The sequence below is a fragment of the Arvicanthis niloticus genome, chromosome 21, assembly GCF_011762505.2.
Source record: "Arvicanthis niloticus isolate mArvNil1 chromosome 21, mArvNil1.pat.X, whole genome shotgun sequence".
Classification (NCBI taxonomy): Eukaryota; Metazoa; Chordata; class Mammalia; order Rodentia; family Muridae; genus Arvicanthis; species Arvicanthis niloticus.
Window position 1 is genome coordinate 41,635,483 of NC_047678.1, and position 26,821 is coordinate 41,662,303.

The 26,821-nt window shown below is 48.5% G+C and overlaps 1 protein-coding gene across 11 annotated transcripts in view; it reads left to right on the plus strand.

Moving 5' to 3' along the window:
* Trak1 (trafficking kinesin protein 1) overlaps window positions 1-26,821 on the plus strand; it is a 103,393-nt gene that overhangs the window by 37,742 nt on the left and 38,830 nt on the right. For 7 of the 11 annotated variants that reach the window (XR_013105639.1, XM_034484284.2, XM_076917682.1 and 4 more), the window contains exon 3: window positions 22,883-22,959. Coding sequence is in view for 10 of the 11 variants with exons in the window: in XM_076917682.1 (XP_076773797.1) it covers window positions 22,883-22,959 (77 nt within the window). In the remaining variant the exon portion in view is untranslated. Of the gene's footprint in view, window positions 1-1,777; window positions 2,181-7,504; window positions 7,793-19,131; window positions 19,273-22,882; window positions 22,960-26,821 lie in introns of those variants that run through there. The other 4 variants (XM_034484280.2, XM_034484282.2, XM_034484288.2 and 1 more) reach the window with 4 other exon arrangements.

Genomic DNA, 26,821 nt, shown 5'->3' on the forward strand with positions numbered 1-26,821 from the left:
TGCCCTGTGTGTGTGAGTTGGCGCGTTCCCTGCCTGCCTTTCTTTGGATATTCACTGTGGCATCATGGCTTTCGAACACGCCACCTGTTCCTTTTAGGTATAATTAACTGTATTTTCTGTACAATCCTTAAGTCGTCACAACCCTGTCCAACCCTGTCTAAACTCTTCAAGGCATCTGGCTTTTTGTCCGTCCTCTTTTCATCTGAGATGCCTTGGCCTTTGAGGTCTCAGAACCTGGCCTTGCAGATTGACATGATTCTTCCATGCTCCCAGCTCTGCAGGGACCCTGTGTTTCCCCTTATCCCAACATGGGTACTGAAGTGCCATAAGCTGCTACCACCATTGGAGAGAGGCATCCTTGCCAGACCTCACTCCCTCCTTCCCTCCTTCCCTCCCTGCTCCCACTTTCCCCTTTTGTCTCTCTTTCTGTATGTAAGTGCTCTCTCTCTCTCTCTCTCTCTCTCTCTCTCTCTCTCTCTCTTTTTCTCTGTGTGTGTGTTTGTGTGTGCGTGTGGTATGTACATGTGTGTGTGTATGTGGTACGTGCATGCATGTTAGCACGTGTTTGCACACATGATAGGTGCACATACATGAATGCATGCATGTGAAGACCAGAAGTTGACACTGGTTGTCTGGAGCATTATGTTCCTATGTTTCAGATATCCACACTGGGTGCCTACTGTTTCTCTGCCTTATTTTAGGAGATAGGGTCCCCTGAAGATATTAAAATATATATTTACAATTTCAAATTTTTTGTGCAAAAGCATTTGTTGTTGTGGGAAGACTTTTTTTGATGGTCAAATTTGGAGGTCAGAGGATGGAGCTACTGGCATCTAGTACATTAAGGTCAGGGTGCTGCTGCAGAATGTTCTGGAATGCTAGTCTTCCATAAAGAATTCTCTGAGTGCTGGGGGAGGGGCGAACATGATTCTGGGCTGGAGTTTAAACCTACAGTAAGTCTAAATGGATCTGTCCCATTGTCCAGTGTTTGAATTTTAAAATGAAACATTTTAAGCATGCCAAACTCTTAGAATTAAGCCCATTCACTGTTTAGTTTGCTTTGATTTGTTTTAATGGATTTCTTGTGCTTTTGTAAGGACTCTCAAAGCCGCACCCTTTAACTTCATCCCCAGGGGCGTCTGCCCCTTGGTATCTGTTCTTGATCACACACCTAAGGGACAGTAAATTAAATGACAGGATATGACACAGGGACCTTTAGGTTGACATTCCTCTCAATTCGTATGTTGTTACTTTTCGAGAAGTTTGAATAAAGACACAAACGTAAATAGTATGGAATGTGAGTGAAAATGTTTTCGTTTTCTGGGTCATTCATTCAGTTTCCTTTAACTGGTGATTTTAGGTTTTAGAATTAAGAAATACATTAGGGAAGGCCATTAAATGTTTTAAATTAAGGAAAGAAAACCAAAAAAAAAAAAAAAAAAACCCAGTCCTTTGCAAATTTTAAAAGGTCGCCGTTTTTAGATGCGGGGGGGGGGGGGGGGGCACCTTTCTGAAGTGACCCAGGCTTAGGCGTAGGAACCAGGCCTTTCAACCTGAGAGAGGGGGTGGTGCCTCTAAGCCACGCCCATATCCTTCCTTCTCCCTGCATGGCCACCTCTGCTCTCAGCATCCTTGGAAGACATTTCCTTCATCTCTGTATCATTTTTCAGAGCTAGCCAGTTTCTATGGCAACAGTTAGATTGAAAGCTGAGCAGCGAGCAGGGGGCGAGGCTTGAGCGAGCCAGCGGGTGGTGGTGCGTGGCTCTGACGTCACCCTCGGGGCGTCTGGATAGGATGATTCCAGCTACTCCCTTTCAGGGCTGCTGTCCAGTGCGCTTCTACAGCCGGGCCTGCGGGGTCTCTCGGTGCTCTGCAAACAGCCTTCCTTTCCTCTGCCTCCACTCCCCCACCCCCCGCCCCTGTAGAGTCTTCCTTTCCTCTGCCCCCTCGCCCATCCTGGCTCCAGACTATCCGTAAGAATGCACAGCCAGATTCTGCAGTGTTTGGGGATGCTCTTCTGCCGGGTGTTCTGGAAGGGCCGGGAGGCATGGCAGCGTTTGACTTGACAATTCATGGCGCCGTGAAGTCCGTTCCTTCCTCTGCAAGAATACTGACTATGCAGAAATTCACTGACACGGATTATTATGAACTGGATTGGTATTATGAAGAATGCTCAGACGGTAATTAAGGCCTGCCTCTTTGGGAGAGCGGGATGAGCAGTGACATTGTATCTCTGGGGATGTGGTGGTGGTGGGGTACAGTCCTCCCTGGGGAAATGGGAGCACAGGAACTGGCATCACCAGATGGCAAGGCAAGCATGACAGAGAGGATGGCAGGTGGGCAGGGCTCTTGACAGAGGGTGACACTTGCCATGCATAGTCATTTGGTTAGAATGAGGAGATAGATGGCTTTTGATATGCTGGGTTCTGGGCTTGCAAGCATGGGACTTCTGTAGGACTGAATCTTTGTGTGTGTGTGTCCTCCGTGCTCTGCTTACAGTACTAGAGGCTGGAAGCCTGCATTCAGGAGGTCAGCAGTAGGAAGGCCTGGAAGAATCTCTGCCCTTTCCTGAGCTCAGACCTTGGGGCTGGGGGGCTCCAGGAGCCTGGGGAAGGCAGAAACGGCTTCCCCAGCAGTGGGTGATTCAAATGAATTTTGCTGGCTGCGTTCAGCACAGATGGGGCCCAGTTGATGATGGATGGGACCATCCAGGTTTGTGAGGAGGGTGTGGCTGCTGCCTGGAGGCTGAGGTGTGTGGTTGGACAGGTGTCAGGTCCAGGGAGGACAGTGTTGAGGTATTCTGGAAGGGGTTGCCAAGGAAGGACTGTGTTGGGAGGTAATTCTGTGGATTGTAGTCCTCTGCCATCCTTAGTCGCTCTTTGCAAGTGACCCTTAAATCACTAGCCTTTAACCAAAAACAGGAGACAATTATATGTCTACTTTGGAAGTGCGTTCTCCAGTGGTGAAGTCCTCTCAGCTCCCCTCAAGCTCATTAATAGGTAAGGTGGATGCTTATTAATTGACTCAGAAGTTTCTGATTGCTCCAGGCGTGACTACGTTTGAAGAGCTGTGTGATGTAACAGACCGGAGGCTGGCCTAGTTAGTAGAGCCGTGGGATTCTCTCCTTGTCTTCAAATATTTGGCTGCAACAGGGAGGCCGAGAGGTTTTCTTGGGACATGCTCTTAAGAGGCATAGAGAAACTTTACCCTGGCCGCTGGCAGGACATAGTGCTGGCACATGGGTTTGTCTGATCTTCAGAGATTCGGGGTGACGAGGAGGAGAGTGGGGTGTGCCCGTAGACTTGAGGGAAAGGATGAGTGCAATCTTTTTCTGGCTATATACGGTTCTGGATCAAGTTTCCATCCTGCTACGATGCTGTAAGAGGTAGTAATGGGGTCTGCTTTTCGGAAGCCACTGTTGATTCCTTCTGGCTTCCTTGGTGCTTGGTGGGTCACTGCATGCTCTATGACTCTTAAGAAAGCCATTCGTTTCATTCCTAGTGTCTCATTGGTTTAGAGAACTTGGTTTCAGTGGGGGAGTTGGGTATGCCCTTGGGCCACCATCCTAGATGTGGGGGAGGAGAGTATAGTGTCTGGACCCCGAATCTCAGTGAAGCCTGTGGCTCAGTGCCCGTCTGGAGAGGCAGGGGAAAGCTGTTCTTTTTTCTTTTCTTTTTTCTTTTTTCTTTTTTTTTAAGATTTATTTTATGTATATGAGTACAGTGCAGCTGTCTTCACACACCAGAAAAGGACATCAGATCCCATTACAGATGGTTGTGAGCCACTATGTGGTTTCTGGGAATTGAACTCAGGACCTCCGGAAGAGCAGTCAATGCTCTTAACCGCTGAGCCATCTCTCCAGCCCAGGAGACCTGTTCTTATCTGGCATCTACCAGGATGCTTTTACTTCACGTTCTCAGAGGAGTCACTTGGCTCTAGGCATCCTCATGGGTCCTTTCCAAGAGCAAGGGAAATAGAAGAGGGGATGGCTCATTGCCCCAGGATCGATTGCCAATTGATATTGATTGCCATTGCCATATGAGTACGTGGAGAGCAAGATCTTCGACCTTTTTACCTTTGGTACTGGGACAAGTGGCAGGTTCTAAATAGCAAAATAGGCTAACAGGATCTGGGGCCTAGAAACGGCCTGTTCAGGTACCCCATAAATGCTTGTTTCCAGGTACCATTTTTCTTCCTTCTTGTTTGTGTATGGGTACGTGTCGGCCACAGTGCCCTTGTGGAAGTCAAAGGGCAGCTTTGTGGCTCTGGTTCTCCTTCCACCGAGGTGTAGCTCCTGGGGATTGAATTCAGGTTGCCAGAGGCGCACAGTGAGTGCCTGTCCTTACTGCGCCTTCTCCCCCTCCTCTGCAGTTTCTGCTTGGGTTCTTCCTGGCTTTAGGCAGGTTAGCCTGGAAATAACCTTTTCTTTGGTTATGTGGATCTCTCAAACAGCAAATCATTAGACACTTGCTTTTTCTGTCCTTATCATTTGGCCTTTGAATCAATACTGAGGGAAGCTTAAAAGAACTTTCCATGATAATAGCAAAAGGTGAGTCAAGTGTTTTGAAAAGATAGGACGTCATCATTTATGCCCGTGGTCCTGACTCTGCACAATGATGGACAGTTGTACTGAATACAGGAATACGCAACTCAGGGCAGTGAAGACCAAACCCCCCAAACCCCCCCCCCCATACGCCCGCTCTACAAGGTGATGTTAGGAATCAACTCTTGATCTTCAGTTGCCAGGAGAGCCTCCCCTGGTGCTGAGTTACTGGGTCCATCTACCACCTCAGTTTCAGATGCATGGGCCTTGGTCAATCACGCAGAGTAAGACATTAAAGGGTGTGGGGAAGGGTCTCAGGGCAGGAGCTAATCATAAGAAGAGTCAAAAGAGGCTCATTGCTCAGGGCCTTAGAGTAATTTGCAGCCCCCCCCCCAACCCCATCAACACAGTGCTCACAGTGTTGTTAGCCTTTGCAGAATCCATCCATGTGTACCCAGAATTCACAGTCTAAACTCTGAGCCAAACAGTGTTAGTTACTTTCTTTGGGTAAAGTTTTGTTAGTAGCAATTTTTTTTTTGGGGGGGGGGCAGGTTCTCTGTAGCCCAGGCTAGCCTTAAACTTGCTTTGTAGTCAAGGACAATCTTGATCTTCTGGTTCTCCTGCCTCCACCTACAGAGGGCTAAGATTAAAGTGTAAATGTCGTAAGTGAGGTCACCAGGAAATGACCCTCCATGATGGGCTGACAGTGCTCTGTGCAAGCAAGTGGGGTCTGGACAGCAGAGCATGGCAGCCTCACTGACGAAACAGACCCAGGCTAAAGGAGGATGAGTCCTGTCAGTTCACTCCAAGGAGGGCCACGGGACGGCACCTCTCTGTGGAGAGGGAAAGACAGATGTGTCAAGTCTTAGCCTCTGGGGAATCTGGATGAAAATATGCAGGGATTTTGGTTCCTTTTCACACAGCTTTTCTATAAATACAGCTATGTCCAGAGAAATGCGCAGAGCCACTGCCTAGTTCTGGGGAGGTGTGCTGTGCCTTTAAGAACTTTCATAAGCAGGAGTACAGGAACTTTTGGTTTTTTGTAGGTGCAGTCTTGCTTGAGCCCACTTGAAATAATCCTCCTGTGTCACCCTGCTGAGTGCTGGGGTTACTGATGTGAGCCATACCTGGCTTGGGGGAAAGATTTTTAAATGGTGATATCGTAAGTTTGTGTGTGTATGTGTGTGTGTGTAGATGTGTGTAGGTAGACGTGAGACTTGGACAGCATTGTTAAAAACACCCTCAATTTAAACCGAAAGAAGAATGTGAATAACTCATTGATTGGTGAAATCGCTCAAGTTTTTCTGAACGAGTGAAACTAGCCTTTGTTGTCCTTTATCTTACTTAAGTGTCTAGCAGCCTACGCATCCAGCAGATACATGGTAATGAGTCACGCTCTGGGTGGGGAGGTTCCCCTCACCCCATACGTCCTTCCCACACTTTGGAGTAACCAACCAGTTTTCTCATCTGGAAAAGCCCTGATTCCCTGGCTCTATCTCTTAAAGTTAATCAGTAAGCATGATTTGATAATTTTTTTTTTTTAAGATTAAACTATGTTTTTGACTGAGTGTGCGTGTTTGAGATACAACCTTGCTGCGTAACCCAGGCTGGCCTTGAACTCCTTGGTGCTCGGAATCCAGGCATGTGGTACCACGTCTGACTCTTGGAAGCATTGTGTTTAAACCTTGTATACATAATTTTTTCAAAAAATTTTTGAAATTCTAATCTTGAAATCTGCCTGTGATTTTTCTGCGACATTGTCTTCCAAACGCAATCTTAATGTGTTGAAATGGAGCGATCATTTTGACGTTCTAAAATGTTAGCCAAAGTATAAGCTGCCCCTGGTTTGAATTTTTAAGTAAAATCTTTATCCTTATGAGGCTTCCTACTGGGCACTCCTACATGATTTTATAGTAGTCTTTACGAAGGTAGCAACTCTCAGTGTGGCAGACTATCTCAGGTAACTAAGCAGGATCCCAGTCCTCAGCCTCCAGGCTGAGTGAGACCCAGTCCTCTGCCTTGCATAGAGCTCTTTCCATGACCTTGCTGCTCAGCTCTCTCTTCCCTTCCTGGATACTTGGCAGGGGCAACGGCCAGGGCCAGAGACACAGAAGAGGTCAGCAGGTGTAGATTTGCGTGCAGCTGGGAGAAGGCTGGAGCCTGGGGACCACAGAATAGGCTGTGATGCTCCAGCTGTGGTGCTTGATCAGGGCCACCTCACAGAGCATCTGATAGGAGCACCTGTGTTGGTAACGGTGACAGGCAAAATCAAGCAGTGCAGGGAATGGCTGTCAAGGTACGGCGTAAACTGTGGTGCTTCCTTGGGGCACCATTGTAAGCTATTAGGCATCCAGTTTTTCTCTTGTCTTGTTCTAGCAGTGAGAGAAATCTTTCTGGATTTGTAGACACAGCTCGAAGGGAAACGTGGGGTTTATAAAACACAGAGTACTGAGGAAAATACGTGCCTCTTGCTATGCCAAGATCTGGGTGGTGATACTTAGTCAGGTGATGGTTTCCAGCACATCCTTCTTCATTTGTGAGAAGTCAGGATTTCTGCCCTCAGGTCCCCACAGTCCTTGGCTCCACACAGTCTCCTCAGATTCCTACAAGCACACCCACAGGAAGTCTCTCCACTCAGAGGTGCTGAGCAATGCTTCACTCAGGCAACTCCTCCAGCACCAACCCCAGCACCTTCCTACAGACAGGTGTACCTGCTTGAGGTGTGGCTGGTGTTTTCTTTTGCAGTTGCTATGAAACTTTCAGGACACTACCATTCCTGTTCTTCTCAAGGGGGGAGAAAGGCCAAGAGCACACCTCCCGGCACTGTACTTTCCTGCCTGGCACCCCTCTGTGTCCAGGGCATTTGGCAGGGTACTGCCATTCCAACAGGTGCTCTGCCTGCCGTGCTCCGCCTCCAGGGTCCTGTGTGCCACCCTGTCCTTCCTTCTCTCAGTGATGCTGGGCGGGTGGCCCTGTGCACACCCGTCCACTCCTGCCGAGCCAGGGCATGTCTGCAACCCTGGCTGGAGCCCAGCATGTGTGCTTTGGGCCCCAATGGCTCCTCTGGGCAGGTGGCCAAAGGCTCTCCCAAGGACAGCCCCTTAGGACAATGTTTCAAATCTGGGGCGACTTCAACCATGTCCCTGCGAGACCTGGGAGGGGAAGAGGAATGTTTTGAATATGACTGCCAGAATGAAGAGAAGGCGGCCATCCCTGAGCAGCCTGATACCCTGGACATCTTGGAGGATGGTAAATGCTACACTTTAACCTTACTTGAGCCTTTTCCTGTTAGTGTCTAGCCAGGCAAGACTGGCCACTGATGTTGCCATGTTCTTTTACTTAAGTAAGTTCTTAAAGGAGCAGGTATGCCAGTGGCTTGATGTCCAAGTAGGACTCCTGCTCAGGTAAAGCAGCATCCCAGGGCTCCAAGAACATCTCGGTATCCCTTTCCAGCTTCCCCGGCCTCCCCAGGAACCATGGGTCTGCCTTTGCCGACTAGGATCTGCCTGCCTCAGCCCATTTTGATCCCATAAGCAGCATTCAGCATTGTGTGTGTGGTTCTGCTTCCTGCCTCTGTGGCTCATGTAGGCTTTTGGTTTTGAAATCCCTCCAGTTCCCAAGGTCTGGGTCCCTGTTTGCCTTTGTAATATCCCAGCACTACCTTAAAGAGTTACAGTCATTTAGTAACTAAATGGTCTTTAATAAGTTGATGGCTACACATTTTCTACCAAGCAGAGTGAATCAAATTTTAATCACTCATTTCAAATGTGGATTTTTTGGGGGGGGAGGGGAGACAGGGTCTTGTCTGTGTAGCCCAGGCTATCCTAGGATTGTTCATCATCCTGCTTCAGCCTCCTGAGTCCTAAGATTACAGGACTGTGCTGTAATCCAGATGGGATTTTTTTTTTTTTTATAACTTTGAAATCCTTCAGAGATATCTCAGGGTAACATAGTAACCACCTGAGACTAGAAAGGCTGCGTCTGAGCATTCTTGGATGGGGAAGACAGGTTCCCTGTAGTATGCCCAAATATTGATACAAGTTAACTCCAGCCAGGCTTCTGGGTTTCATCTGTAAGCTGGAAAGAAATGATTTTGGAAGTGAAACAGGTAGTAAAGTGGCTACAGTGGTACCCTTGAGCCTGGTGAGTGAGAGCTGTCAAATGCCTCTGAAGGCTCTGTTCTCATGGCTCAGGCTAACTTTTCAGAACCAAAACCACCCCAAGAGCTCAAGGTCTCCTATTTTGAAGTTAGTGTCTTGAAGATGCTGTTGCCGAGTCACCCCTGGAGAGCTGCAAGCTCTTGGTTGCAGAGAAGGATAGTGGGGTAGCCAGAGAACTGAGGACTCCAATGAGGCCAGGAACATGTCAGCTGTCTTACCAGACTGCGAGACAGTAGAAGAGAAGGCACAGTAGACTGACTGACAAGGCTAGTGTTGGGGGAGGAATGTCAGGCTGACGGGTGGTAGTGTGGGGTGGGGTGGGGGATGACAGTCTGGTGTCTAGATTCTGATGGAGTCAACAGTTGTCAGGCCCCTGGGTCCTGATCAGGAGAAAGATCAGGAAAAGGTATGGTCCGTGAGGTGGAACTAGGTCCAGCCCAGACAGCACTGGCTCTCTTTCCTGTCCTTTAAAATTCTGTGCTCCGGTGTGGCCCATGACAGTGTTGCCCAGGACCTGATTCAGAAACACGGGCCTTACCCAAGAGCCAGTGAGCCTGAATCTGCATTTCAGCACGATCCAAACAAAGAGATCATGCATGCCTCCAAGTATTACTTTCAAGCACAAGAAGGTGATTTTTTTTTAAAGCTATGATCCATGTGGATCTAAAGTCTAAACCAAAGGGCATGCAGGACTCTAGAGTGGTGCCAGATACCCTCAGAGTGGAAGACAGGTTCATGGAACACCTTACACACATGCCCATTCGTACACATACACATATTCACATTCATACACACACATGTGCGCACACACATGGACACACACACATACACATGTACGTTCATGCATACATGTACAAATACACATGCATACACATATACACGCCACAGTCTATCTCACTTTCTATGCCCACATTGATATTTTTCAGCTGATATTGATAACTGCAGATGACTGCAGATGATCATGGGGTACTTGTTCTATGCCAGGGACCATCTGAAGTACTTCATGTGGATTTTTTTTTATAAAGATTTATTATTTGTTTTCTTTTGTTTATTTGTTTGTTTGTTTTTTTGAGGCAGCATGTCACTGTGTAGCCCTGGCTGTCCTGGAACTTGCCATGTAGACCAGGCTGTCCTTGAACTCACAGAGATCTGTCTTCCTCTGCCTCTCGAGTGGCAGGATTAAAGGTGTGTGCCACCACAACCAACTTAAAAATTTTATTTTTAAATTTTTTATTCTGGGGTTTCTTTCTCATTTTGGTTTTGGTGTGTGTGTGTGTGGGGGGGGGGTGTATGTGTGAACATGTGATTACAGTGACCACAGAAGTCAGAAAAGGATATTATATCCCAGCAGCTGGAGTTAGAGACAGCTGTGAGCCACTTGTGTGGGTTCTGGGAACTCAGGCCTTCTGCAAGATTGGCAAACACTCCTAACCACTGAACCATCCTTCCAGCCCTGTGTGGATTCGTATCTTAAGCCCTTTTAAGAACCCTGTGGGGTTAAGTATGCTCTAGTTTGTATCTGGGGTTTTATGGGAGGTAAGACACAGAGTGCTTAAGTAGTCCCACCGAGAAGAACAGCTCTCTGCACCCACCCATGCTGCTGGCTAGCCGCCTCTCCAATTCCCAGCATCTTCCAGGTGATTCTAAGGCATGAACATTCTTGGACATATCCCAGCCCTCATACTCCTGCTCAGAATGTAGGGGTGAGCCCAGCAGTCTGGGTGCTCTACGCACAGTGCTCACCCGAGTCTCCTGTGACTAGTGTGGCTGCTGGGGAGCTGGGCTGGGAGCTTCTCTCTCAGTCTTACCACAGACAATTATGGTCACCTTTTCTTATCTGTCTCTTCAGTCTTCTCATTTCTCCAGTAAGGTCTTCCTGGCTGCCCAGTTGATAATGTTCAGACTATGTTTTTAAGGATAGTAACCTCAAAAGACAAATGACACTCAGTTGCCACTGAAATACAACAGACAGACCTTTGAGGCTTGCTTTTGGCCCAACAAGACTCTATGGTTCAGATCGGCAAGGTGTGATGGCCTCCTGGTCAGTTTTGCTGGGAAGCTGTGGTATCACCCAGGGCAAGTGGGCAGGATCCTGTAGGTCACAGCTCTACTGCTTGTCTTGTTTCCTGGCTATAGGTCTAGGAGGGCAAGGGAAGCCTTCAGTGATTGGTGGAGACAGAGGGAAGTGGCTGCAGAAGTCTTAGCTACAGTGCTAGCTCCTCTAAAGGAAGCACTTCCAGTCAGAGATCGGAGCACGGAACTAGCGATCTGGTTGCTCACATTATGGTGGATACTGTACACCTTCGTTCATGGTTCCCTCTGAGCGGCCTGTGTGTGCAAGGCACACTTTCTGACCTCAGTTGCTTATTCTTCAGTACAGAGGCTTGGTGTGCAGTGTGGTGTTTCAGTGCATCTGATACATTCACTGAATCTTGCTAAAGAAAAAAATCTAAGGTTGAGATAGACATCTCCATTTTGCAGTCGAAACACAAGAGGCTCAACCAGCTTAGCCCTGTCCTGGAGCTTCCTCAACTCTTAACCTGGGGTGACGATCCTGCAGCTGAAGGACCCTGAGGGGGATGATACAAAGTCTACCCCTTCTTTCTTAGGTCCCATTGACAAACCAAAGTTCAAGTCCCCTGGAGTGTACCCTGGGACACTGGTTAGTATGCTGGGAGCATGATTGAGGGACATTGACCACAGGCATGAATGACCCCAGAGCAACCACAATAGAAGGCCTGCACCTAGCATGGATGGTGGCTCCCCTGTGGCTGCACAGAAGGAGCACCACTCCCATGTCCTCCCCAGTCAGTATACTCTAGCTCCTCCCTGAGACCCTAAGGCTACATGCAGTTAGGACAGAATTGCATATAGCTGGTTAGAAAGAGGGGCTGGACAGTCACATGAGGGACCTGGGCCCCGCTCCACCTCCTTCTGTCAGGGAGCATCAGCAGTCAGCAAAGCTCCTCTGTGGTGACATCTTATAAACAGGCACAGCTGAGCTCCTGAACATGGAGTCTGTCTGTCTGGGAGGATAGTGCTGTACCACAGACGCCAACGAGGCCGACCTAGCAGGTCTTGTGAGTCCTTCAGCTATACACCCAGGCTCTTCCTCACAGGGTTCCAGGCCCATGGAGACCCTATGCTCACTTTATCTCCATGACTCGGGCTACTCTGAAGCTGCAGGAGACGCAGGTGATATCTAGTGCTGTGTGGCCTATTCAGACGCTCTCTGCTCTGACCACACCCCACCCCACGTCCCTATCCTTTCCCAGGATGCTATCAAGCAGAACTGAACAGTGAGTGTGAAGGAAGTGTTCACAGCCTCTCCGTGCCTGAGAATCACCCTGGTATGAGGAAGGCACAATGAGAGGGACAGAGGCTTTGGTGTCCTGCTTGGCAGGCCTCATGCTTTCTCAAGGAAATGCTGCCGAAGCCTGGCACCTACGCCACCTACGCCTCTTCTCGCCTGGCCGCTTCTCCAGGCCCGTCCCCGGTTGCAAAATGAGTTGTGAAAGTTTAGGCAGGTATCTCCCAGGATTGCTCAGAAACCAGGGTTTGCAAAGAGTACACAGAACAGGCTGGAGTGAACTGAGAGGCCAGATGAGAACACAACCATCTGAATAGCGAGATATTCCAAAGAGACACTGAGGCCCTTCTTATGGGTATACACTGTGGGTTCCAAGAAGTGGGGATTTCCTCAGAGTCTCATGGGGAGAAGGAAAAGGTGTAAGTGTAGTGAATCAGAGGAAGGAGCTCGAGGAAGGAGACTGGCTTTGGGACGGCAATGGTAGTGAGACTGTACCTTGTCCTCTGTTTAAATCTCCACCTCATGTCAGGACCCTGAAGATAGACTCAGAGGTCACTGGATCCCTTTATCTTTCTTCTCCCCACTGTGGCCATGTTGGTTACGGCCCCTTTCTCTAGTCTTTGCAGATCCTTGTTTGTTTAACTAACCTATTTAGGACATGTAGTTGAACTTGGTGTATCGGGCTGTTGAGGTCCAGGCTCTGATACTAACAGCTCTGGTTCTAACAGGTTCAGGGTCCCTGAGGCAACAGCATATGCATCCTGAGTGCCCCCCCCCCCCATCAGAGAACAGATGTTATCAGCCGCTTGCAGCAAGTTTTCAGTTGTGAGTACTAGCCAAAGTTAAAATGGGAAGACATGACAGCTCCTCCTGGAAACCCAGAGCCCAGTGGAGAAGCTTGAGCTAGCTCCCATGTCAGCATCCAGGGCGGCATCTGCTGGCTAGTTAAAGTCTCCAGATGACCCCCTACGGGAAGCCTGGGAGGTAGGATAAACTGAGTATATTCTTCCAGTTCAGAGGGACTCCTGGTCTGCAAGGCGGATAGCTCGGGCCCTCAGAATGGATGGGTCTGTGTGCAGAGCTGGGAAGCCTTGGGTTCTGCTGGCTGTGGAATAGAACGTTGTGTGAACAGCAGGATACGTGGGTGCTGCTGGGACTTCACTATAGAGTCACAGGCAAGAAACAAACTAGCCCCGGCTTATCAGAACCATTGTGGGGCACCAGAGTTCTTCCAAAGCCAGCCCTGTGCAGAGGTCATCCATGTATTATTAAGAGGTCCTTTGGCAGATCTATCCACTTGTGGGTTGTGGGTCCAGCCTAACACGGTAGCATCTTTGCCTGGCACCGTCTGCCTGCCCGGCAGCTGTTCCGTGTTGTGCTAATGTATGTGTGTCTTACCTTTTCAGCTAGGTCAAGAATTCTTTGAGGGGTTCGTCTATTTGCTCAAAAGATAGTGGTCTGGCTGTTTGTGGGGAAAACAGGTCAGTTCCCACTACCCTATAATAACTCTAAAGATACTGGGGGTGGGCTCTTCTCCTAGGATGGGTATCAGCTACGAAGGAGAAGGTATGCGTATACACTTGGCTAAGTGCCAGGACCATGCTCCATTCCCAGGAATGAGCAATCTGATTTATCTCCTCAGTAAAAGCCTTGGGGATCAGTGGCCACCATAGGTCAACACCTAGAGTTCCAGTCTGGGGTGAGGTCTGTGATTACTGAGTTAAGTCCACAGTTACACCTCACCTGTCCTTGAGCTAGAAACTTGGCCTCGCTCTCTGTTTGATTTGTTATATGGGACTCCTGTTTACACTGCAGGCTTGTTCTGGCTGTAAGTGGAATAGTGTTTATAAAATGCCCAGGTAACATGTTGTTAATCTCAGTGCTGGTCAGCTCCTGTTTTTCTTCTCTGCCTTGTATGAGTGTGTGTGTGTGTGTGTGTGTGTGTGTGTGTGTACACAGGTGCACATGCATGTATATGTAGAGGCCAGAAATTGACATCAAGTGTCTTCATCAATCAGTTTTCACTTATCTTTTGGGATGGGGTCTCTCCGTGAACCTGGAGCTCACTGATTTGCCTGGACTGTATCTATCCCCCAACACTCAGACCCTGCCCAACCCCCACCCAGCATGAGGATTGCCCAGCTTTTCATCTGGTTTCTGGGGAACCAGACTCAGGTCCTCATGCCTGCCTGGCAAGCACTTGTTTCTGCCAGGCTAAAAGCGAACTAGCCCTGGCGTATCAGAGGCTGAGTCAGGTCCCCAGCCCTCCCTGTCCTCTGACTTTAGTGACTTACTTGGTACCCTTAGCCTCTTGGCCTACCAGGATGAGGGGAAGCAAGTCAAGAAAGTAGTCACAGAGCTTTAGAACTGATGACACTTATGAGCTGCTCTTGCCGTCTTCTCTCCACTCGGTCACCGCACAGACGTGGTCAGTGCTTCCTGGATTGCTGTTGTGGTGAGCCTGGCTCTAGGTTAACCTCTGCCCATGCTGCTATTTCTGGGACACAGTGTGACTTTGTCTGGAAGTCAGCAGGCCAGAAGCTCCTATGGTGTGGGAGGAGTGTCCACCACCTCCTGCTTGCTAAGGTCTTGAGACTACACCCTTCCCTGCCACCTCCCCCTCTTCATTTCTTGTCAGCTTGTTTGCAGGAAGCTTCAGGGCCAGGTGAGGGGACTCTGTTGCATTTTGACATGTGTTCATCCATCTCTGGAGGACATGGGTAGTAATGGACTGTTCTTTACAAGCAAAAAGATCTCCTCAGTTCTCTTCTGGGTATTACCTGTGTGTGGTGCAGGGTGTGACCGCCTGCTGGTTCCTTTGCCTTTGTCCCAGGATGGTTCCCTGCCTGGCCACACCATTGCAGCCCAGACAAGGCTTAGTCAGGGCTGAGGGAGCAAAAGAATGTTCTTACATTACTACATTGCTATAGGGAGGTGGTAGGGATATGGTGTGGTTTAGTGGCCCTCATTTGTATGTATTTGATTCCCAAAAATACCAGGATGTAGTTTACATTCTATAAAATCCATCCATTGTTCCCGGGAGGTTTCACAATTTGTGTAAGTGCCCTGAATTGTGCAACCCTTCCTGTAATTCACACTTAGATTCTGCATCCTATTTTCCCTAGTAAGAAGCTCACACATGTTTACCCTTGGCCAACACTAGTGTACTTTCTATATGAGTAGAACCCTAGAATAAAACAACACTTTGTGTCTTTTTTTCAAGGATAAGGATTTTGAGGTTTGTTTGTGTTATTGTATGTATTCACTCCATATTCTTTCTTATGTCTAAGCAGTATTCCACGGTCTGGACACACCACGCTCTGTTCATTCAACAGTTAATGTGTATTGTTTCTACTTTTTGCCTGTAATGATTGCCATGAACATTGATGCTCAAGTTGAGGCAGAGGCAGGTCTTTATTTCCCACCAGTAGATACTTAGGATGCCCAAATATGCTCTGTGGCCTTAGGTTATCAGCCTACCCTTCTTAGAGCCTTGGTTTCCCTGGCAACATGTGCTGTTTACTCAGCCCTGTGTCTCTGTGGGGTTGTTCCTGTCCACCATTCACAATAGCCATGTAAATATATGTCGCCATTGGTTCTCTGCCAGATCTTCTTGGTCCATTTCACAGACGTGGGCACAAGAGGAGGGGCGTGGCTACGGTGTCAGGTGCCCAGAGGGACTTCCTTCTTGCTGGGCTGTGGAAAGAGCAGGAAATTCCCAGATGGAGATGTGAGAGAAAGACAGTCTTCCCAGAGGAAGTAGCAGGTGCGGAGGCCAGGGCGGACACGGAGAGTGCCATCACTAGGCATGTGTGAGCCTGGTGGAGAGTAGTCATGAGCACCTGGCCAGGAGGTGGACAGCTGCCTGCTCCTGAGGAGGATGGTCCTGGCTGTCCCATGTCTGGAGGCTGCTTGTTGCAGGAAGTGGCGGAGCTGGGTACATTTTAAAGCAGAACATGAACATGTTAAATCAAAGGCATGCAGACTAGCTTTACAAGATGCTTGTTCTGTGAGGCCTGGAAACCTGGTCTGTGGGGTGACTCAGCCAGGATTTGATAGGAAACCTTTAGGCTGTGGCTCCCAGGTCCTGGGCCTCCACCCACCACTCTTGTGAACAGGGCAGACTATAAAATTTATTATGCTTGCTTCCTGTGTATCAAGGGCCACACCAGAGTGATGCTTCTTATTCTGACACCTGCTGCTGCCTCTACAGGACATGTCATTATTTCCAGGGTACATGTCTGCTTATTCAGTATATTTACAACTATTTTCTTACATTAATATGTTTGTGTGTGTGTGCATATACATGCCTTGGCATGAGTGTGCAGGTCAGGGACATTTTCTGGAATCAGTTTTCTCCTTCCACTAACGTGTGTCATGGGGATTGAAACTCAAGTCATCAGGTTTGGCACCCAGGGTCTTTACCCAGTGAGCCCATCTTTGCTGGCTGGGCTGAAATATATATATATATATATTTCATTTGTATTTGTACAAATACATATATATACATATATATGAGAATGATACAAGTTACAAAAGATAAAACTCATTTTTGTTTGAAGTGGATAGTAAGGTACAAATGACAAGAGGAAAAGTTCCTGGGTGGGGGCAGTTAGAACCATTTTATTCTTTATTGGTTTTTCAAGACAGGGTTTCTCTGTACAGCCTGGTTGTCTGGAATTCCCTTCATAGACCAGGCTGGCCTCAAACTCAGAGATCTGCCAGCCTCTGCCTCCTGAGTGCTGGGACTAAAAATGTGCACCGCCACTACAGGCCTGACTTCAGAGCCTGGCTTTTAAAGCAAACTGTTGAAAACCTGCTTTAACTAAATGACCTAAGGATAAGACAGAGCCCAGGCAGTCGAACCTGCAGACCCAATGGGCAGTCCTGGATGACCTCATCCATGGAAGTTGTTTGTGTGGCCTTTGAGTTACGAGGAAATGGCATTTTCTTGAGGGCTAGGAGTGTCTTTGTTTATATACACATAAGCCCACAAGTGCACACATACATATGTACATAAATATATATGAGGATCTGTAGATACTCATTTGTGTATTCATGCCAGAAACCCATGAAGACACAAGATGCTGACACTGATGGGAAGAGTGTCTTCAGAGCAGCTGTGTGTCTATCTCACCAAAATGGTTAAAGAGTGTGATTTCCCGACCCTTAAGACAGCCGATCAGGCCACAGTATCAAGGAGCTCACAAGCCTGTTATGTGACATGGTGACACAGGGTCCCGCAGGAAGAGCAGGTGGCAGCCATGGAGCTGTGGAGTTCCTCACCGCCTACCCCACCCTCAGTGCATCACTCTCTGCTCTTGCTCTCTGTCCTTTCGGCCCAGCGCCCTGACTGACTTTCTGCAGTCTGCTCTAGCCTTTGGTAGTCAGCATCTAGTCTGTACCCCTCCTCACTCCTCCCGCTCCTGCCAGCCTGATCCTGTGACCCCAGCCACCATTGCTTCCTTCCCTAGTAGAGTTTCTGTCTGGGACCTAAGGCAAGGTCACTCCTGATTGGCATCAAGTCCTGCCCACACAGGTGTTTGGGGTTTGGTGGGGTGCTAGGGTCTGCCAGTATGTAGTCTCAAAATTATTTGGGGTTTGGTTTAATTTGCATAAATATCACACATTGATGTTTGGATCCAAGCACCCCTCAGAACCTCAGCCTAGTGCCAGGTGTCCCTTTCTCTGGTCAGCCAGCCCAGGGTTAGTTCCCAAGAAGAAAGCCTTGGTCCCTTCCAGCCGCTTACAAAGTGGAATCTCCCAAACTGCAGTGCAACCCAGCCAGTTCCCAGGAGGGCGTCTCTGTCACCAGGCCTCCTGCCACTCTGATAGTAGTTTTCAGAGCTCACTCTACTGTGCTGTGACTGTCCCAACGCCATGGTTTCATTGGCAGCCTATCTTGCTACTGATCTGGTGTGGAGTGGGGGTGGGGGGGGGTGATTGCTCTTGTTGTGTCCCAGCCGTGAGGAGGAGCCTACACTTGTTCTACCTCTTATCTCACAGCGTCCCTGTGGAGAACTTCAGTTACTGTCACCCAGGAAGGAGCCCTCAGGAAGAATCTAGCAGGCTCATTAACACACATCACTGGGCTTGCTGTGTGCATCATACCCAGCCATTCCACACTGGGCCAAAATGTTTTGAGAGACACAAACTACCCGGCGATGCTATCCTGTGAAAGCCCTCTAGTGGTTTTCTATAGGCCTGTGATAAAAGTCCGGATCCTTAGATTTTGGGGACAGGGTCTCTCACTACGTAGGCCTGGCTAACCTGCACCTGGGATCACTGGTGCATGCTTCTATGCCTAACTAAAAATTCCAGCTCTTTGAAGGGCTTTGCACCTTTGGACCCTCCAAGCTGTCTGTCTCTGAAGTGTCTCCTACATTTCCTGTGCACCCCAAGGGGTGCATGATGCTGGTACAGGGATGACAGCATCTCTAAAGAGTCAGGGGTGGTGCAGAAGGCTGAAGGTGTGCCCTGTGGACCTGCTGTCTGAGGCAGGATGCATTTAATGTTTTCGTTAGCATATGGGCTATAGTTTTGTTTTTTTTTTCTTGTATTAGTTATTACAGAGATTTGTAGCTGCCCCTTTACTTTCTCTCTGGACACATTTTGGGGTGGATTTGATATCATGGCCTGGGTCCCTCTGGAGAGAGAACATAGCCTGGCTCTGTGGTAGAAAGCTAAACATGAAAAGCTGAGTCTTGTTTACTCACCTTGTAGTTTCAAGGCAGGTTTGTTCCGTTCTCACTCTCCTCAGTCTGGCTCCACCCCCTCATCCTTTGGAAGAGGGAACCTAAGACCCAGCAGTTAAGGAACCTGCCCAGTGCCTGGGTTCCCACCCCCACCTTCTGTGAAAACCTCTCCAAGGTCAAGGAGCTCTCTCTCTTCCCTGTCTTCAGGTTCCGAACGTCACTGATTAGTGCCCACCTGGCCTTTTGCCCCTTCTGGTGCCCTGCCCTGTTTGAGTTCAGGAGCCAGACTGGCGACGTGCAGCTCCTACCGTGCAGCCTCAATCTCTTTGACCTGTGATGCACATTATGTGGGGGAAATTCTCCCGTGCTGTTGGAGCTCACAGTGAAGCAGGCTCTGGAAGCCAGGCTGCCCACCCCACTTCAGACCTAAGTGTGTTTGTGCCAAGCGTCCTCCAAGGCCCCTTGTCTGGGGATGAGTTGAGCCTCAGCTCTCTGACAGGGAGGGAAGAGGAAAACTAAGTGGCCCAAGAGCTAATGCATGGTATCCTTGCAGACAGCTAGAAGGTAAGCCATTTCCAATAGATGTTGCCTGTGATATAAAATGCCTATAAGTGGGGATGGAGAGGCCAAAGCTCAGGGGAGAGCATCCGTGGAGAGACGCTCAGTCAGGAGCTCCAGCTGAACCTCAGCTTCCCCAGCTGTTTTCTGCTGGTTGTTGGAAGGGTCCAGTTTGATGATGCCGTCTCTGATGTTTATGCTTACTTCAGCCTGGTGTATACTTCATAAACTCACCCATGCAAAACCAAATTATGACTCTTGTGGATCATTCTCCAGGCTATACATCGGACCCCTCGGGGCCCCTCCATGTCAGGTCCCGTCCTCCACGCAAAGTGCCGCCCTGCAGGTTTGCTGGGAAGAGTCATGGGAAAGGGCTGGAGGCTTTCCAGACAGAGGTTAGCTGCTGCTCTGCTGAGTCTGTCTGACCTTGAGCTCTGTGGCTCCCCAGCTGGGCCTGATTTTCTGATTTGTGAAAAGGTGTGAGTAACCACCACTTTGAAGTGCTCTGGGGACCGCATGAGCTGTGTGGTCAGTAACTGACCCCAGTGAGCATGCTCAACAGAGGGCTTCAGAGCAGTCTGGATCAATTGCTACATGATGTTCAGATGAGGTCAGCATCTTCTTCTGCCCCATAAGATACATCTCTGTCGTCTGTTCACTAAGAGAAGGCTTCTGCTGTTACTTAAAGGTCAGCTCAGAGAGATCCCGTGACCTTATGTTAGTCAACTGTGTATTTCCTGAAAAATATTTTAAATAATTTCCCTGGCTAGTGTAGTGTTGCTGTATTTATTTTTAGAATCATTTTTAAAGCACAAAGTTAAAATCTGTGGTCCTATCCAAATGTTCATATTTTTGTGGTTGCTTTATATTTTTTTCTGTGTACTATTAGTGTATATGTGTGTGTGTATGTGTGTATGTATGTATACACACACATATATCTCCCCTTAAATTGTAATAGTATATATACTTAAAAGCGTGCATACTGAAATACTTCATATAATCCCTGCTTAGAGCAAGCAATGTTTTTTTTTTTCTGGGTGGTTGGGCTCAGACAATTGTCCTGAGTCTTGTGGAATATCCTTAGACCCTGGATCCCCTAGTGTGGCTGTCCATCTCGTGAACATGAAGGGAGCATGCCCAGCCTCTTTACAGTCTGTGCCCAGTGACTGTGTGTGCTTGAGAAAATACTGGAAAGACTGCTGGCTCTACTGTCAGTATTCTTAGCTTACTGCACTGGCTTCATAGGGACCCCTCATTGGGACCCGTATATGGATGCATGACTCTGTATAGGGGGACAGTCAGTAGAGTGCTTTGCATATACATATGCATATGCAAATGAGTATACACACAGAGGAGTAAACAGATGAGTACAAATGAAACCAGAGAAAGCTGAGCCAGCATTCGGTTTTGACATGTGACATCTCTATAGAATAAAGCCATTCAGGGACTTGGTCTGACATGCGACATTTCTATAGATTAAAGCCATTTCAGGATTTGGGTCAGGGGCACAGAGGGATCCATTTTCCATATTAAAAAGAGCACATATCACCATCTGTCTGTGGTTACAGGAGCACTGCAGAGATCCAGGCTTGGTTTTTGGGTTTTGGTTTTTCTTGTCTCTGCCTCCCTCCCACTGGGATTGCAAGAGTGTACCACCATTCCTGGTTCATATGATACCGGGGAAGGAACCAGGGCTTCGCGCATGCTGGGCAAGCTCTGCCAGCTGACTGCGTCCTGTCCCACAGAGGTTTTAAAAATATGTCACCTCTGATGAGAGCAGAGTGGTGAGTTACTCTGTAGTAAGAGCCTGGAACCATTCCTCCGTGTGGAACCTCACAGCTGCTCAGGAGAAACACAAGTGCTCGTAGTAGCATAGCAGTCTTCACAGAGACAACCTGTGACCTTGAGCCATTGAACTGTGCAGAGCGTTTGAGCTGGATTCCATGGACAGCAAATTAGATCATCCCTTATACTTCTTTCTCCCTGACATTCCCTTGCTGGCCAACGTGAAGGCAAGGAGGGAGGTTAGAGACCAAGGTGGTGTCTGCTGCTAGAAGGCAGAGGGGCCCTGTGGGGGAAATGGCAGCCATGGAAGGGGCAGAGGTGGAAGACAGGCTCTTGCTTCCAGGTTTCTGGTGCTTCAGATTGAAAACCAGATTTCAGGCTCTGCCTGAGCTAGGAAATCATTCCAGAAGATCGGGTTTCTCTGAGCGCACCCTAGGATCAGCTCTGCTTACATACTAAAATATTTACAGGCTGCCGAATTCCAGTGACAGCTCTCTAGCAAGGCTCCGGGTGTGACTTGGTGAGAGACTTCGTGTCCCAGGTGCCTTCATCGTCTGTTGTCAGATGTAGCTGATTATGAAAGCTTTCACTGTTAATAGAATTATCCTCCAGGGTGTGTTACATAACATCACTGTGAAGTTGTGAGTGCGAGCACATGTGTGTGCGTGTGTGAGCACGTGTGAGTGCGCGTGCATGCGTGTGTGTGCGTGTGTGTGCGTGTGTGTATGTGTGTAGGGGATGCTCATGGAGGTCAAGGGTCAACTTCTAGTGTCATCCCTCAGTTACCATCTCTTCAGCACAGGGGTTACAAACTCACCCCACCATGCCTGCATGCTTTTTTACGTGGATTCTGGGGTGGAACGCTGGTCCTTTCATTTGATACTTTACCAACCGGAAAGCATCCACTCTTAGAATACTTCTATTTAAGTCACAATGACAGGTTTCAAAAATAATTTCTCATTGCCTCTAAACCCAAATACGATCACTTTCCTCCACAGAGGAAAAACCACAGGACAGTCTTTGTGTGAATTGGACTACCAGTTAATGCCTTGCCATTGACTTGAAGTTAACAAAACAAAACAAAACCCTTAGAGCAATGGTTCTCAACCAGTAGGTCACGGCCCCTTTTGGACGTGACTGACCCTTTCATAGAGGTCACCCAAGGCCATCAGAAAACACAGGTATTTACATTTTGATTCGTAACAGTAGCAAAGTAACAGTTACAAAGTGGCAAATAATTTTACAGTTGGGGGTCACCACAGTGTGAAAACTATATTAAAGGGTCGCACACAGCATTAGGAAGGTCGGGGAAACACTGTCCTGGAGGCAGGAGCAGACTAAAGCCTTCCTCTGTCAGTCAAAGGGAATGAGAAGGTGGAGACCTGAAGTGGTTTGTAAGCAGCCTCTCATGATGCAGTGGGCTGTATATGTAATGGAATTGTTCTCAGTGTGCATGTGTGTATGCATGTGTGTGCATGTGGGCATGCATGTGCACCAGCCATGGTGGCAATGATTGTGAAGTGGATTTTCAAAGGATAGCACCCTAATGCTGCTGATACAGAAACTACATAGCTTTAGAATCTAGGCCAGTCACAAAGAAGGAGTGTGTGTCACTATGAGCTGTGGGTTTTAGACTGTTGTTTAATAATTATACAGACGGCTGTTTTCTGAAAGCTCCTACTGTGCTCATGTCTGTGTGGTCAGTGGAGGCAGAGCCTGGTGTTGGTGAGGATGGTGTGGGTCGAATCCCTGATGTCACAGTCTCAGGAGCCGAGTTTGATGCCCCACCCGTAGCTGTTAGTGTTCTCAATGCCTTTTCTGTCTCTTGCAGTTCTATGTGCCGAAAGAGTTGGCCAGATGACTAAGACATACAATGACATTGATGCAGTCACGAGGCTTCTTGAGGAGGTGAGTGTCTGGGGGAAGGTGAGGGCCGTTTATAGTGGGTTGGCGTGGGTGTCTTGTCTGTTTCAGGAAGGAACCTCACATTGGGGCCTTGTAGTATACAGTTTAATGCTCTCATTTTCCTTCTTGTTTATTCTGAGACAGGATCTTACTGTGTAACCCTGGCTGGCCTGGAACTTGCTATGTAGGCCAGGCTGAGCTAGACTTCATAGACATCTGCCTGCCTCTGCCTCCCAAGGCCTGGGATTCAAGATACTCACCATTACACCTGGAAGTTCCATCCCTAGGCCTTTGCAGCTGTTGGTTTTGTGTCCATGCATTAGATTTGTTGTTACTGTTTGAAAACAAAGTCTTATAAAGGCTGCCCTCAGATTTGCTGTGTAGCTGACACTGGTCTCACATTCTGGATGCTTTGACCTCTGCCTCCCAAGTGCTAGGCTTACTGAAACATACCGTCATGCCCAGCTGATATTTGAGTTTGGGGTTGTCCAACTTGTGACATTGCAGTATGACATGGCCATTTACACATGTGTTAGCCCACATGCATAACTATCCTGGGATTATACAGTTGGCAGGCTGCATATAGTCAGTAGGTTGCAGGCTAGATACACCTGTGGGTGTATACAGTTGGCAGGCTGCAGATCAGATATGCCTGTGGGATGTATACAGTTGGCAGGCTGCAGATCAGATATACCTGTGGGATATATACAGCTGGCAGGCTGCAGGCCGGATACACTTGTTTGTTGATATTCTGAATTGATGGCACAAAAATACAGTGTCATATAAGTACTTGCTGGGATACCCAGTTTCTGGTCAGAGAGACCTAAGCTGTCAGCTGGAGAAGAATATGTTCTTGCTTGTGATTTCTGTACTGTTTCCTCTGGCTGGTGGAGCGGAGCACAGCATCCACGTAGAAATACAAAGCATCAAGAGTACCTTGGCTGTGGGCAGTGGTGGTGCACGCCTTTAATCCCAGCACTTGGGAGGCAGAGGCAGGCAGATTTCTGAGTTCGAGGCCAGCCTGGTCTACAGAGTGAGTTCCAGGACAGCCAGGGCTGTACAGAGAAACCCTGTCTCAGAAAACAAAAACAAAAACAACAACAACAGCCCCCCCCCCCCCAAAAAAAAAGAGTACCTTGGCTGATTTGGGGAAGGTCAGTCAGATGGGGTGGGCAGCATGCTCTGGGGAGATTGACGTTCTCAGCTGGTCTCTGGTTTCATTTGGAAGTAGGGGGACTGTGAAGTCCCCTGAGAACACATGGTATGCCCCGTGTACCTGCAGGCCAGGGTGGGGCAGGCCCTGGGAGAAGTATTGGTAATTTTTTATTTTTTTATCCTCGTGACCAAACCTGACAGAAACAGCTTGTGAGGATCAGGGAGAGGGTGCTATTTTGGGCTCAGGTTTCGGGCATTTCAGCGCGTTACATTAGGGGAACGGGTGGCTGGGAGGCTTCCCTTGTGGAAGTGAGAGCATGAGGTGGTTGTTTTTCAGTTCATGGGGTTGCAAGGAAATAGAAGGTGCCTGGAACCCAGTGCCACATTATGACCTTCAAAAGCTGGTGCCTGGTGACCTACTGACCTGCTGCCAGGCCCCGCCTCCTCCTCATGGCACAACTTCCTAAAACCTTACAGCCAGCTGGGAATGGGGGAGGGGATATGGGTGTGTGTGGGTGCAGGGCACAGGGTGAAGGGGAAGTGTAAGATGTGTGTGTCTGTGTTGTGTGTTTGTACAGGTAGTTTTGGGCCTTGATTCTAGAATCTAGGATGACTCTGTGTCCAGTGACTTCCCACTAGCCGCTCCCCAGGAAGAAGGTGGGATATTGGGGGAGACACTGAAGGCACAGTGACCGTTGCAGGCAGTGGTAGGTGAGACTGCAGCACAGGCAGGCCCTGACAGTGTGGTGGGATTCGGGGCTCCTGCAGCCCCCCAACCCTCTGCCCCTCAAGTCGTCCTCTCTCCTGCATTGTTTCTTCCTTCGGTGTACGAGACATTTCCACTCACCCTGGAACACATCTGTTCTATTCTGAAGGAGGAGACAAGAACCCCTCAGCTCCTCATAGGTGATACCAGGATTTGGGACTCTGTGATGGTCCACTAAGGATGCTGGCCTCCTGCCTTCTGGTGACACCAAGTTGCCACCATCTTGAGGCTGGTGTGGATGGTGGCAGGCTCACTTGGCCGCACATTGGATTTGAAAATAGACCTGCTGACCAGTCCTTGTGGAGATTTCTCCCCCCATTTGGGGGACCATTTCTTAGGATCATTTTTCCAACCCTTTGTGGGTGTGTTGGGGGCGTGGATTCTGGACTCCTGAGCTTTGGTGGTGAGGCTTGCCCTCTCCCTGCTCTGCTTGGCTTCTGCTCTCATCCCACGCTGTCCACGGTTGCCTCATCCCATTCCTGGCCTGCAGGGGTGCATTCAGAGCAGCCCCACCGTTCACGTCCACACTGACCTGCCCCACTCTCATGCTGTAAGGACCTGTGAGGCTGCTCTGGAACCTGGCCCCATTATCTACATCTTTGCTGAGACAGAAACACAGGCGCCTCTGTGTTGGTCAGTAATGTGTCTGAGCTCCTGCCATGAGATTCCATCCTTGTGTGGGACATGTGTCTCTTGTTGCACTTGTAGGAGTGAGATCTGGCAAGAAGCTGAGTGTTGTTTGTTGCATTCGATATTAACTGGGGGTTTCTACTCCTCCTTAGATTGTCCCCAAATAAAAGACACAAAACCTCTATATTTATAACAAGACTTCAAGCACTAGAGATGGGCAGATATCAACCCTCTAAGCTATTTTGTCTGCTTTCCTATCAATAATTCCAAGCTATCACTTGCTGTGTTCTGACCGGGCCACTCTTTCTCCAATAGGCCAACCCTCATGGCCATGTACTCATGATCCACCTACCCCATAGCGACTTCTCATTCTGCCTCCTCCTTCTCCCCTTGGTTTTTGCCTCAGACTCCAAGCCTAAGAACCGAAGCCCTGCCTACCTGTCTTTTGCCCAGCTACATACTGTAGTCATCTTTATTCAACCAATAGTTTTAAATTAAGGAGCAGGGTTTGCGCAACAAAAGCTGGCGTATGTGAGCGTTCACTAGTCTTGAGGCAACTAGACCTTGAGATACAGAATTTAGCATTACAATCCATAGAAACAGACCAAACCTCAACAGTTGTTCATCTGTCTTACATTAATTCTACAGACACTCTTGACGTAGATATTTTCAGAGTAAAGGGATGTAAGTCTGAAGGACAGACACCGGGATCACAGTGGCTTCAGGTCTGGCTCATAACCACTCTCTGATGGGGCTCAGAGCTTTGCCTGTTACATTTGACACTCTTGAGTCTCTTGGCAATATGGCTTCTTGGTTGTCAAGACATTTCCACTTTCAGGCCCTGCACCCCCGTGGCTCTGAGTGTCCATAGCCCGCAGTCCCTGGCTGTGTAGTATGTGAGGCCTCATTGTGGGTGTTGTTCCATGAGGTACCACCTTTCTGTCTGCCTTAACATCCAAAGACCCCTTCCAGAGGGCCCGAGGTCTCCATCCCTTTATACAGAATTCCTATATGAGGAACTCTGTTTTGACCAGGCTTAGTCATGCTCACCTGCAGTCTTAGCACATGGAAGGTCCAGGGAGAGGAGGACGAAGATTTGAAGGTCATCCCCAGCTATCTAGTGAGTTTGAGATTAGCCTGGGCTATGTGAGACTGGTCTCAATTTTTTTGTTTTAAAGAATTCACTTTTCCTTGGTTAATTTTTTGACTAAGCATGAACGTATGAAATACAAGCTTCAAAAAAGGAACGTCTCATCTCCACAGAGCAGTTTCCCCCCTTGTCTCTTTGTACTTACTGCTTTCCTGCTTTATTTT